This window comes from Crocuta crocuta, unplaced genomic scaffold (genome assembly GCF_008692635.1).
Source record: "Crocuta crocuta isolate KB4526 unplaced genomic scaffold, BGI_CrCroc_1.0 scaffold339, whole genome shotgun sequence".
NCBI classification, from domain to species: Eukaryota; Metazoa; Chordata; class Mammalia; order Carnivora; family Hyaenidae; genus Crocuta; species Crocuta crocuta.
In genome coordinates, this window is record NW_027530357.1 from 1,149,991 (window position 1) to 1,161,845 (window position 11,855).

The window sequence follows — 11,855 nt, forward strand, 5'->3', positions numbered from 1 at the left end:
CCCCAACTAGATGGTGAAGACTTGGGAACAGGGGGCTATGTCAGCTTGCCGTCTTTTCTCCCTCCTGCACCTGCTCCTCTGCCCACGTTCCCCGTCTGTCACAGGACCTCCAGCGGGGACCTGCCCAGGCAGAACCTTGGTGGCCCCTCTGCCTTCTTTGTTGCTGCCCCTCCCCACATCCAGTCTGTCACCAAGTCCTGTGGGTTTCCTCTGTGTGCCTCTCTCTGCACCCCTCCCCAGGCCCCGACCTCTCCTATTTTGGAGTGTCCCCAAAGTGACAGGCACTGAGCCTGTCTCGGACCACTGTCCCCTCTCAAGAGGATCCCTACAGCGGTGTCTTTACCCACTCCCTCATCTCCGGGCTTGCCGCCCCCTCCCCCCTCTCCGTACTTACTGTAACAGCTAAGGGACCGGCCAGTGGAGCTTGGGCCTGCAGTTCTGTTGCTAAGGAAACCACTTCCTTGGTTACCAGCCTGGGTAGCACTTTGTCTCACTGTGTCTGCATCCAGCAGAGTCGCCCCCTCTCTCCCCGGGAAGAGGAGGAGGAGGCAGCAGCAGGAGAGGACAGCAGGGGTGAGGAGTGAGCAAGAGACAGGCAGGAAGACAGAGATCCAGAGATGGAGAGATGCTGGCACAGACGGAGCAGAAATCAAGAAAGAGATGGCGATGAAATAAATGGAGGGCAGGGGAGAGCGGTGGGGGTAACAGTGGGGGTGGGGGAGTGAGGACAAGACAGAAGAAGTTTAATGAGCAGCTGGAGGAAACAAGAGCAGAAAGAGGAAAATGAAGCGCCGGAGGGCATGTGCAGAAACACAGCCAGAAACAAATCGATGCACGAGAGAACGGGTCTGGGCCTCTGGGTGGAGGTGGTCCCCGTGGGACCTGCCCATCCGCCCAGCATCCCCTTTGCCTCCCCATTCTTCTCCCCCTCCCACATTGACCCCCAGGAACACGTTTGCAGCTGCCTCCTGGATTATTGGAAAAACCAGTAGATCCCAGCTGCCATCAGATGCTGGTGCTGCCTGTCCTTCTAGGGGTGATAGCAGGATGAGCCAGGCGTCCCGGCTTCTGGTCCAGGCCTGCCCGCTACACTGGGCGACCACCGGAACCCCCAGCTTTCCTTCCTCTGATGTGCAGGTGCCGTCACTCTGGATGTGCAGAAGGCCTTTTTGGGGAAGTCCCTGATGGGCCCAGTTCTGCCATCATCTCTGTGGGACTCGGGCCTGTCCCGGCTAGTCACTGGGCATCGGCATGTGACACTCAGTCCACAGGGGTTAAGAATAACCTCCTGGGGTCAGTCACGTGCTCCCTAGGTCCCTTCCCTTCTTTGCCACCCGCCCCCTCCAATCCCCTCCTCCAAAGCTTTCCGATCACTTACAAGTATCTGCTTGGTACCTGGTAAAATGTAAACTCTGCAGGGACAAGGATTTTTGTCCTTTTTGTTCCTTTTTAAGCCCCTAGAAGCTTGAGGAGGGTCTGGCCCACCACAGATGCCCAGTAAATACTCAGTGAAGAAACGAGGGAATGAATGACTGTTGCCTTGGTCCCTTCAAGACGGTTGCTGAAGTGTGTTGCTGAAGTGTGTTACAAATGGGCAGAGATGGGCCGAGAGGAAGTTGCCTGACTGGCCGTCTCACTCTGGCCTGAAGGGGTGGGGGACCCCCTCACCCCCCTGCCCTGCAGTGACCTGTGGGGGGAGGGGGGCGTGGCACAGTATCTGTGAGATCTGAGGAGAGTCCAGGAGTGCGTCAGTCTGGACGCTGCATGGTTTCCGTCCCTCCCGTCAGGGAGGAACAGATCACAGAAAAGGGAAAGGAAATTGGCATATGGCTTCAGGGCTCAGCTTGGGACCAGAACCCAGGCTCTGTCTGAGGTCAGATGAGGGCCCAGATGGAGTTCAAGGTCAGGACCCAGAGTGACCAGGGAAAAGACTCATCCAGGACCAGGTCTGGGGCTCGGTCTGTGACCAGAATCAAAGCGGTGGCAGATTCTGGCTCAGTGCAGATACACCAACAGCATTCATCTTGGGGGGGAGGTCAGGACTTCGCCTGTGACACAGGCAGAGTGCTGTCGGCGACCTGGGTCAAGACTCCGGATGGGTAGGGCCAGGATTCAACATGAGGCTGGAATCAGGAATCCATATGAGAACAGAACCATGGATCAGTATGTCATCCGGCTCTTATCCAGACTCTATCTAGGACTGGGGCTTGCTCTGTGACCAGCTCAGACTTGCCCTGAGCGTTTAGCCTGGGGCTGGAGTCCCCACAGGATTTTGAAGCCAACACAAATCCCCGGGGAGAGAAAGACCTGTCCTTGGTCCTGAGAAACGTCACCCTCCTCCCTCGCCCGCCCTCCTTCAGAGACCCCAGGACTGAGGGGAAAGGCCTCCCCCACCCACTCCTCCTGAGCTCCCCGTCCTCCCATGATGGGGAGAGGTCTCTCCTTCCCCTTCCTCTGCCTGTCCCAGCTCTGTTCACCACGCCCGTCCCCCTTTCTGTCCACAAGGCAGCACGCAAACCCTTGTCATTCCCTCTGGCTAGGGACCGCCTTGTGGCACCAGCATCCCGCCATGGAAGCGCCTGTCCTGTGAGTCCGGAAGACACAGGCCCTCCTTCAGGGACCGCTGAGGTTTGGGAAAGGAGACTCCACCTTCCAGGAGGCAGAGAAGCCTCCTCTTCTGTTCACTTGTGCTCTTAACAGCTCCCCTTCTGTACCTACACGTGCACAGCACCACACTCAGGGCTCGCTCACTCTCACGCGTGCACACATTCTCCCGGGGGATACGGCCTGCTGACAGAAGGGCAGGTGGGCACAGACTTTGCACACAGGGGCCTGCCATCCTCCCCCGGCAGTTAGTTACACAGATACACAACTGTACACCCCAGAATCTTTCTCTTCCACATACACACACACCCCTATTTGTGACCTCGACTTAACACAACACTCTAGGACGTGGTAGAATAATCAACAAAACTCGCTTTTAATGATGGTGTTGACCTGAGGAATCTTCAGACAGAGGCTTGTGGCCTAAGGTGGCCACTAGCAGAGCTGGCCCAGCTCTTGGACCAAGGGTCGCCCCAGAGAGCGCTGATCTCTCATCGGGTGGGGGGGGCACGCCCTTGACTGCTTCTCAAAAGACTAGAAATTAGCCTGGATTGGGGGGAAGAAACATGGTACAAAATACATTCGGGGCCCCCTGGCTGGGCCCTGCATTGGCCCAAATCCCGCTGCTGAGGGGATCAGCGAGGAGAACCGCAGGCCCAGTCCCCAAGCCCTTCTCTTCGCGTGGCCAGGGGCCAAGGGGCAGAACGCGTTAGTTCCATTCCTCTTACAAAAATATATCTCTTTACACGCGCCTTCTCCATAGTCTCTTGGGTATTTGGGAACAAGCAATTTTACCTGCACCCCGAGCCTTCAGAGGGGCTGACTGGGGCGCTGCTCCAGACAGAATAGCAAAGATCTGCGACCTATGGCTTTTGCATCTACGTGGTAGGGGACGGGGCAGGTGCGCAGGTGTGGGCTGGATGTGACGCCGCTGGTATCCGAGGTGGGGGACGGATGGGTCCTGGATGCATTCTAAGGTAATTAGTGACCCAGGTCCTTGAGAATCCTTTGGTTTGAGGTCTTACCACCAAGGGGGCAGTGCCTGTAGGAAATGAACCATTCCCCTTCCAAGGGAGGCCAGCCCCACCGGGCTATGACCAAGGGAAGGTCAACGGTCTGGGAAGGTGGTAGGGGTCTCTCTTGGACAGGGCCCCACCTGACTGGGCGCACTCTGCTCTCTCACCTAGGATAGCAAAGGACCCACTGAAGGGGTCAGAGGGCAGTGTCAATCAATGTGTTGGGCGCAACAGAGAGCGGTGTTAACATTCTGCATGTGGCCGTCCTGGTGGGGGGCTGTTGACACCTGAGAAGCTCTAGAAGTGACATCAAAAACCCCAAGGTCACCTTCTGGCTATAGCAGGGGAAGAAAAGGGCAGACTTCTGGCCCTAGAAGTGGTCGACCACCCCGATGGTTTCTCAGGAGCGCTGTGACCAGGGGGTGGGCTCATGACACCAGCACCCCCCACATGGTGGTGCCAGTTACTGTCCTGTGAGTATCATGGCCTCTGCACCCCACCCAGGCTGTGTGAGGCCTTTCTTCAAGCCTAAGCGGCCTGGGTGTTAGTGCCTGTGATTCTGGGGATGGAGGGTCTGAGAAGGGAGGTGGGGGGAGAGGCCATGAATGCTCAGCCCAGAAGGGAAGAGTCTGGGGCCACTTTCTCTTGCTACAGTCCCTTCAGCCAGCTCTTAAGTCAAGGTCCTTGATATCTGCAGTGGGACACCCATGTCCCAGGGCCACCACTGGCCCTCCCTCCCACAGGTGGGGCCCAGAGTGGTCGGGGTGGGGGCAGAGGAGACAGCAAAGGGTCCATGTGTCTGAGACATCTCCAAACCAGGGGCCCCCTCCGTCTCCAAGGGGGGCTGTGAATAGGGTGGGGAGCGCCCAGTCTCTTCCCTCGAGCCTCCTTTGTCATGCAGGAAACTCACTGAAGGCCAACAGCAGCCAAGGGGATTGTACCCAAGCCAAAGAGAGAGGACAGATGGGGTGGGGGGACGTCCCTAGGGGTCTTGAGATCCCTGCTGGGTCGGGACTCCGGGGGCCCCCTCCCCACCCGGGGCATCATCTGGGGTAGTAGTCATCAGGAACGCCCGTGAGGTTCCTCCCCTTGAGCGCCGCGTCCACCATCTTGATGTAGGCGGAGATGACCTTCTGCATGTCTGCCGTGTAGGGGTCGTACTCGAGCTTCCGGAGCCCCGAGCGCTTGAAGTTGCCGTCCTTCTGGCTCTCCACGCACAGCAGCCGGTCCTCCCTGACGGCCACGCCCAGCAGGCTGACCATGCGGCCCAGCTGGACGAACAGGTCCCGCTTCAGGTCCTCAAAGTGCACCACCAGCACCTTCTTGCCGAACTTGAGCCAGTCCAGCGTGTGAGTGGCCCACCAGGGGGCGTAGTTCCTCACAAATTCTGGCCACTCTGGGGAGAGGAGGCAGGGCGGGTCAGAGGGAGGAGGGGCTCCGAGGACAAGGGTCAGACGGTGGAAGCAGTGGATGCAGTTATCTACAGGAACACCCTTAATTAATCCTTCAGATCCCCAAACTGTCCTGATTCCTCCCACCTCCGTGCTGCTGCTTCCGCCTAGAATGTTCTGCGCCTTGCCTTTGGGGATAACACTTGTTTGGTGCTCACTGTATGACCCACACAGACTTATCCATAAATACGTGTATTCACTGTACCTCACATACATTTGTATTCATATATATTAATATAGCTATTAATTTATTCCTCACAACTCTGTGCGACAGGTATCACTTTCATTGAACAGAAAAAAAGGCACAGAGAGGTTAGGTCAGTTGCTCTTGGTCACATAGCTAATAATCAGTAGAGCCAAGATGTGAAACCAAACAGTCTGGCTTCAAAGTCTAGGCTTTTAACCATCAAGTTATCCTGTGTAGTAGTAATTATCCTGTTTAGTATTGGTGATCTACTCACAGGATAATAATAGAGCCTCTGTATAGGCAAGTGGATAAAAAATGTAAGGTTTGTAGCATGGGGCCCCATACCCAGTAAATGCTCAATAAATGTTGACTTACTACTATGCCTGTCATTATTCTGAGCTAAGATATGGTCTTCCCTGACTCTCTAGGCTCTGAGCTTCACAAGCCCCCTTTGAATCCCCCCATATGTTGTCTCCAATGGACTGGGCTGGGGGTATAGTGTAAGTCACATTATCTGTGTTATCATATACTGGCTTTCTGTTTTTTGTAGTTTACTACCTTGCCATGGGGAAGTGGGCCGGGTGGACAGTCACCAGCACGGGGAAGGTGTGTTTGGACGGTGTGACTCCAAAGGCAGGCTACAACAGAATGTGGGCGATGGCTCGGGGAGCCCTGGACAGGACCTCAAAGAGACACCAGGCAGCCCTGTAGCTTCCAGAACTCACAGGACAGAACAAGAATCTGGGTAAGTGCGGAGGGAGATCATGGAGGATGCTGGGAAGGCAGAAGGGGACTCCAAGCCCCTGTTGGAGAATCAGAGGGCAGGTGCTCCAAAACCCTGAAGCCGGACCCTCCGCTTCTCACAGAGGCACCACAGCCCTGCACCCTCCGGAGGGATCTGTTTACTGAACGAGAGTCTGGCAAGTTTTCCAAGCTGGGCTGGGGGAGCCCAACTGGTTAAAAACTAAATCCTCAACCTTTGCTGGGCGACGGGTGCCCATGATCTCATTTAATCCTAAAGACTACCCTGGGAGGAAGGGGCTACTGTTCACTTGAATCACCGGTGAGGAAACAGAGGCTCAGAGAGGTGAAGTGACTGGCCCAAGGTCACACAGCCCCAGGCAGCAGCATCCAGTCCAGGCCTGTCTAATCCCAGGTCCTCCTCTTTCCCAGGCACCAGGAGCCTCACCCCCACTGCCTTAAACCCAGCAGGGGCTCAATAAATGCTTGTGGAACTAAATTGAAATTCCCAACTGCCAAACTGTGACGTGATAAAGGGCTCCTCTTTCTCTGCAGAACGCATCAAAACCTGTGGCGAGGCTCCTGTTCTCCCAGTGCTACCCCCTGCCCCCGCTGCTTGGGAAATCTATATCCTGGTGACAAGGATGTATTTTATCCTGACGATAGATTATTTACAATGTATCTGGCTAATTGGGCCCACACTGTTGTAATGGGTTAAGACCAGATGTATCTGAATGATTAGAAGAACATACAGCACGTGTGTAGTCTGTTTTAATTTTTTTTTTTTTTAAGAATCCCTCCACTCCTGAGTCACCTCATGGCATCCCTGACGGCAGGAGCCCAGGTGGATGGAGACTGTACCCGGTACAGTCACCGGGTAACATGCGCATCAATTTCCAGGCTTGGCCAAACATCTCAAATATTTGCTGGAGAGGGTGCTGCACGGGGGGCTTCAAGGAAAAGGAAGGACCCGCCTGCAGGATGGTCAGAGCCCTGCAAATGGAGCTCCTGGCCTTCGGCGCAGACGGGCTAGAGCTAGCATGGCATCCTTGCTGATTGGAGATCGCCATGGGATGTTGCCTGAGCACCTACTATGTGTCAGCTACTTCCCATTTTCCCAAGAAGCCTGGAGAGTGAGAATTACTAGGCCTGTTTTATGCACGGGGGGAAAGGAGGCTCAGAGACATGAAGCCAGCTGCTCAAGGCCACACAGTGATCACCCAAGACAGGATTCGAACCCAGTCTGTCCTGACTGAGCCTGGCTCTGCCCTCCTAGAAAACGCTTCTGGGATCAGCTCCTAGTCTAGCACTGCTCACTTCACCTTCAGCTGTTACCTACAACTCGGGGGTCTGTTCATGGACAACTTAGGAGTCAGACTGAGAGCATTCGCAACCCCTTTCCTCCCTAGAGGGGCTGGGGGGGCCTTGGGGACCTCGGTTTGTCTCCTTGTGGTTCAGTTTACCCATGGGCACAACAACTGTGCTCAGACCTCCATCCTGGTCCTGCTGGGCAGATGGAATGGAACAAGAGTGGCAAAGACCCTGGCGCCCGGCCTGGGATACAGCAGGTGCTCCACAAATGCTGGCTACAGTCACGATCATTCTTCATGCTGGTGCCCCGGCGTCACTGAGGTGCCCCAGAGGCCCCATCCGTTGCATCGGTGCTTCCGGACGGCAACACTCCAGCTACCCAGGATACCTCCACAACAGCCGTGTGCCTGCCCCGAAGATCTCCGCCCTGGATGCTACTAACCCACTTCATTGGAAGCAAGAACAAGAATTAAACAAAAGCCCTGAGGAGCACAGGATTCCCGGTAAGTGATCGCTGCCTTCCAAGTGGGTAATAAAGGCAGGCTGAGCCACGGCCCATCGGTCACAAGTGCTGGTTCCAATGGAACCGTCACACACGTGAACCTGGCAGGGGAACCACGGGCCCCTCTTTGCTCCCTCTTGTCGAGAGGAACCGGGGCCTGATTAACAGCTTAACTGCACTGAATTCCCCATGGAATCATTAAACACAGTCTGTTTCATTAAACAGATCCAGGACAATTCACCTTGTGTAATCATATCACATAAAACTTTGCTTTGGACCCACTCCAGGGAGATTGTAAAATTAACATTATGGAACCAAAAATGGGGGATGGGGAGGGTTGTATGGGCCTTGACCCAGCTATAAAGGGGCAGGGTGGGATGGATGTGCTCAACAGCTGGGGGAGCTCTGCTCCTAGGGAGGTGACCTTCACCTTCTCGGGGAGGGCATCCTAAGGCAGGGAATCTCCCCCGGGAATCTTGTTAAAATGCAGATTCCCATTCAGGGAGCCTGGGAGGGGGCGGGGGAGAGCGGAGACGTGCTTTTCTGAAAAGCTTCACAGGTGACGGACAACACTGACCCGCAGTCCACACTCTGAGCTGCAGGGTTTATTATATCAGTGGGTCTTACATTGGAGCGTGTNTTCTGACTCCCCAGGTCTGGGGTGGGGGGCCCGGAGAACTTGTTTTTCTAGCCAGTTCCCAAGTGATGGTGATGTTGCTGCTGCAGGGACCCCCGAAACGAAGGTCTTGCACTCAAGTGCGTACAAGGGCCAGATGTTAAAGCAGAGAGAGAAATCGTTCTTTGGCGGAAGGCTCTCAGAGCACTTCAGACCTGGGTCAGGCTGCCTGGGAGGGGATGCAGGGAGAAGGCCCTCCCATCCTGGGCTAAGCTGGCCCCCAACAGGAGATGCATTTGCTAGAATCTCTTCGCTTTCATCCCCCGCAGCCTCGTGGTTCAGCCTGTCCTTACAAGACCTCCCTTGTCTTTGGTTTTCAACCTCCCGGCTGCCTTGCATAAGGAAAAAGAGGCAAGGTGGCTCCTGGGAATTAGAAGTGTCAGAACCTGAGAGCAGGTGAGAAAGCAGGAAAGAAGCAGGGACCTCAACAGGAGGTCGGAGACCCCTCCTCAAGGTAAGACAGAGCCTGGTAGCTGATGCCTGGGGTTGAATCTCAGCTCTGCCAAGCCCTGGGGCCGCAGCCAGGTGGGACGAAGGCTTCCTGGGATGGTTTCCTCACCTGTGCAATGGAATGCCACCTTGACTTTGAAAGCCTTTCTTACCTCCTGGGGAATTAGAAGGGTTAAATGCCATCATGAATGCCAACTGCGTGGCCCCACGTGAGCTTCTCAAGTGAGTCCCCTCCCTTTTCCCTGGGGATCTCAGGACACCTGGGAGGCAGAAAGCTGGATTGTACTCCGCCCATTACATGCCCTAAGGTCCCTGCCTCTCTCTGGGCCTCAGTTTCCCTGTTAATAAATACAGGGTCAGTCAGTGGTTCTCAGTCTGGCCTGCATCCTAGAGGCTTTAAAACATGCCAAGACCCAGGTTCCACCATAACAAAGGTCCTGGGGCCATCTGGGCACTGGGATTTCCCCACACGCCTCTGGAAATGCTGAGGACCACTGGGCCGGGTCCTCCCCAGGTCCATTCCGGCCGGACCAGCAAAGTCTGTCCTCAGGAACAGCCTCTGCCCTGTGCACCTGCAGACTTTTCAGCCTGGCCCTGGGCGGTGTTCATTTTCAACTGTTCTGTAAATAAATCAGAGGACTCCTCGGGGTACATGGGCACAAATGTCACCACCTGTGTAAGCTTCCACCCTCTGAGAGCGGGAGTGAGGCAAGGGGGGGGCAGAGGACCCCCACCCCCCCGCCTTTAACTGAACTGGGAAGCCAGGGCACAAGAGCTTTAGTGCATGAGGTCACTGTTGTGGGTGTACCGGCTGGGTTGCTCAGTTCACCCCCTCCTGCCAAGCTTCAGTCCCCTCTGGGGAGGGGCGGGGGGTGAAGCGGACAGCACCCCCCAGTGTTGAGGCTGGGTAATACAGAGCACCGACTGGCCTGCGTGACTCCACGTCCATCTACAGTTTGCCCCATCGGTTGTCACCCTGCAGGGGTTAAGGGTGGGGGCTCAGGAGCAACTCTCTGGGGTCAAACCCCAGCTCTACCACCTCCTGGAAAAGCCTCTTTACCTCCCTGAGCGTGGCTTGTCCCATCTGTAAAAGCAGGAATCATGACGGGGCTTAAAGACTCTCCCTACTGTGACGGAGACGTGGGTGATAACCGGTGCGGGGTTCTGAGATCCAGAGGGGATGAAGATACTCGCGAGGAGACAGGTTGGGTCTGACTTTAACGCTCTGTCCATTATTGTGGGCCACCTCGCTGTAGGGAGACCTTCATCTTCCCAGCTGTCCTCTAAGTGCCAGAGGTGACTGTCAAACCACCCAGATCATATTAAGATTCACGGCTTGGGGAATCAAGATGGCACCCTCCCAGCTGTGTGACCTGGTGTAAGTCACTTAACCTCTCTGAGCCTCATAGCCCAGAGTTGTTAGGGGTGGTTCACTGCAATGATGCTCTGCGAGTTCTTAGGAGCTCATAAGGTCAGCCACTGACCTGGGGCTGAATTCAGGTCTCCTGACTCCCAGGGAAAGCGCTCTTGAAACTGTTTCAATCCCTGCCCTATCAATTGTGGGAGGGTTTCTATCTCCATAATGAGTCACGTTTAAAGGGTTAAATTCTTAGAGCCCAATTATTACTCCCATTTTACAGATGGGACAAACAAGTTCAGGGAGGGAGGGATGGAGCTGGGGATTGAACCCGGGGAGTCTTGCTCCTGGGTCCCAGCCCAGGCCCCTGCCGGCTGGACTAGAGCATCACACCTGCTCTCAGCAGGTGATGGGCGGGGGCAGTGGTGGGACGCAGGGGCCCGCCTGGAACCTCGCAGCAGACAGCACTAGCCGCTCACCCCGAGCTGCCACACCCCTGCCCTGTGCACGCCCAGCCTTAACTGTACCTTTGCCCTTCCAGTGGGCGTGCGCAGCGAAGCCGATGTGGCCGCCATACTTGCGATTGAACTCCGCCATGAGCGCCTTGTAGGGGTTACGGATGAGCAGGATGGCGGCGTCGAAGGCCTCGATCTCCTTCTGGCCGCTCTCGTGCGTCTTGATGCAGATGGTCCTGCCGCTGCGCCAGTGGTCCCGCTCGCCTTTGAACCCTGGGCACGGGGAGGGGAGGGAGGACAGCACAGTGAGCAGGGGAGGCGAGGGGTCCCGCCAAACCGCTCCCCCACCCCGGGAGGCCTCGGGGGTGCTCCCACGCTCATTCAGGCTCCTGTTCATTGCTTTCTATATTTACTGAGCACCTACTATGTGTCAGGCATCGTGCTAGGAGATAGGGATAAAGTCTGCAAACACATCCATGGGTCTCGTGTCTTTGGGAGCCAGACTCTGCAAACTGTGACCTTAAGGAACCACGGTGCTGCAGAAGAGGCATGGGAGTCAGGCTCCGGTGCAACTATAGGCACCCGCCAGTGCCTCTTCCTTCCTGGGTGTGGCCGTGTGACTCGCTCTGGCCACTGGGATGAGGACAGAAGTGGGTCTCTAGCAAAGCCCCAAGGTGCATCACATGTTTTTTAACTGTTGTATGCCTCTGCCAGCACTGCGAGAGGGACGTGCCCTAGAAGGCTGTTGGTCCCAGATGGTGAGGGGCTCCGAGAACAGACAAGGATGTAACCTGCAGCCTGGCGCTGCACAGCCCAGCCAGCCTAGCCAAGATCACGGACCAAGTCAGGCGGTATCCAGAAAAGTTTCCTGGAGGAAGAGGTGCTTAGGCTGACACGTGAAGGCTAAGGAGGAATCTACTACCCTGAGAGAGGAAAGGAAAGGTGGTGGGAACAGCAGATGCAAAGGTCCTGGGGTGGGTCAGAAAAAAGGTGTCACATGAGTGACTGCTGAGAGCAGAAAGAGTGGAGTGTGAAGCCAGATAGAATTGTAGAGGGTTGTGACCACGAGTTCAGTACTAGACCACAAACATCAGGCAGTCCTTAA

General features: G+C 55.8%; 1 protein-coding gene across 2 annotated transcripts in view; it reads right to left on the reverse strand.

Annotated features, from left to right (window-relative positions):
- Window positions 1-2,961: 2,961 nt before the first annotated feature.
- The window catches only part of WSCD2 (WSC domain containing 2), a 117,211-nt gene continuing 108,317 nt past the window's right edge, over window positions 2,962-11,855 (reverse strand). The window contains exons 8-9 of one of the 2 annotated variants that reach the window (XM_077765990.1): window positions 10,823-11,023; window positions 2,962-5,016 (exon numbers count right to left, since the gene is read on the reverse strand). In XM_077765990.1, coding sequence (XP_077622116.1) covers window positions 4,664-5,016; window positions 10,823-11,023 — 554 coding nt within the window. In that variant the 3' untranslated portion in view covers window positions 2,962-4,663. Of the gene's footprint in view, window positions 5,017-8,508; window positions 9,094-10,822; window positions 11,024-11,855 lie in introns of those variants that run through there. The other variant, XM_077765991.1, reaches the window with a different exon arrangement.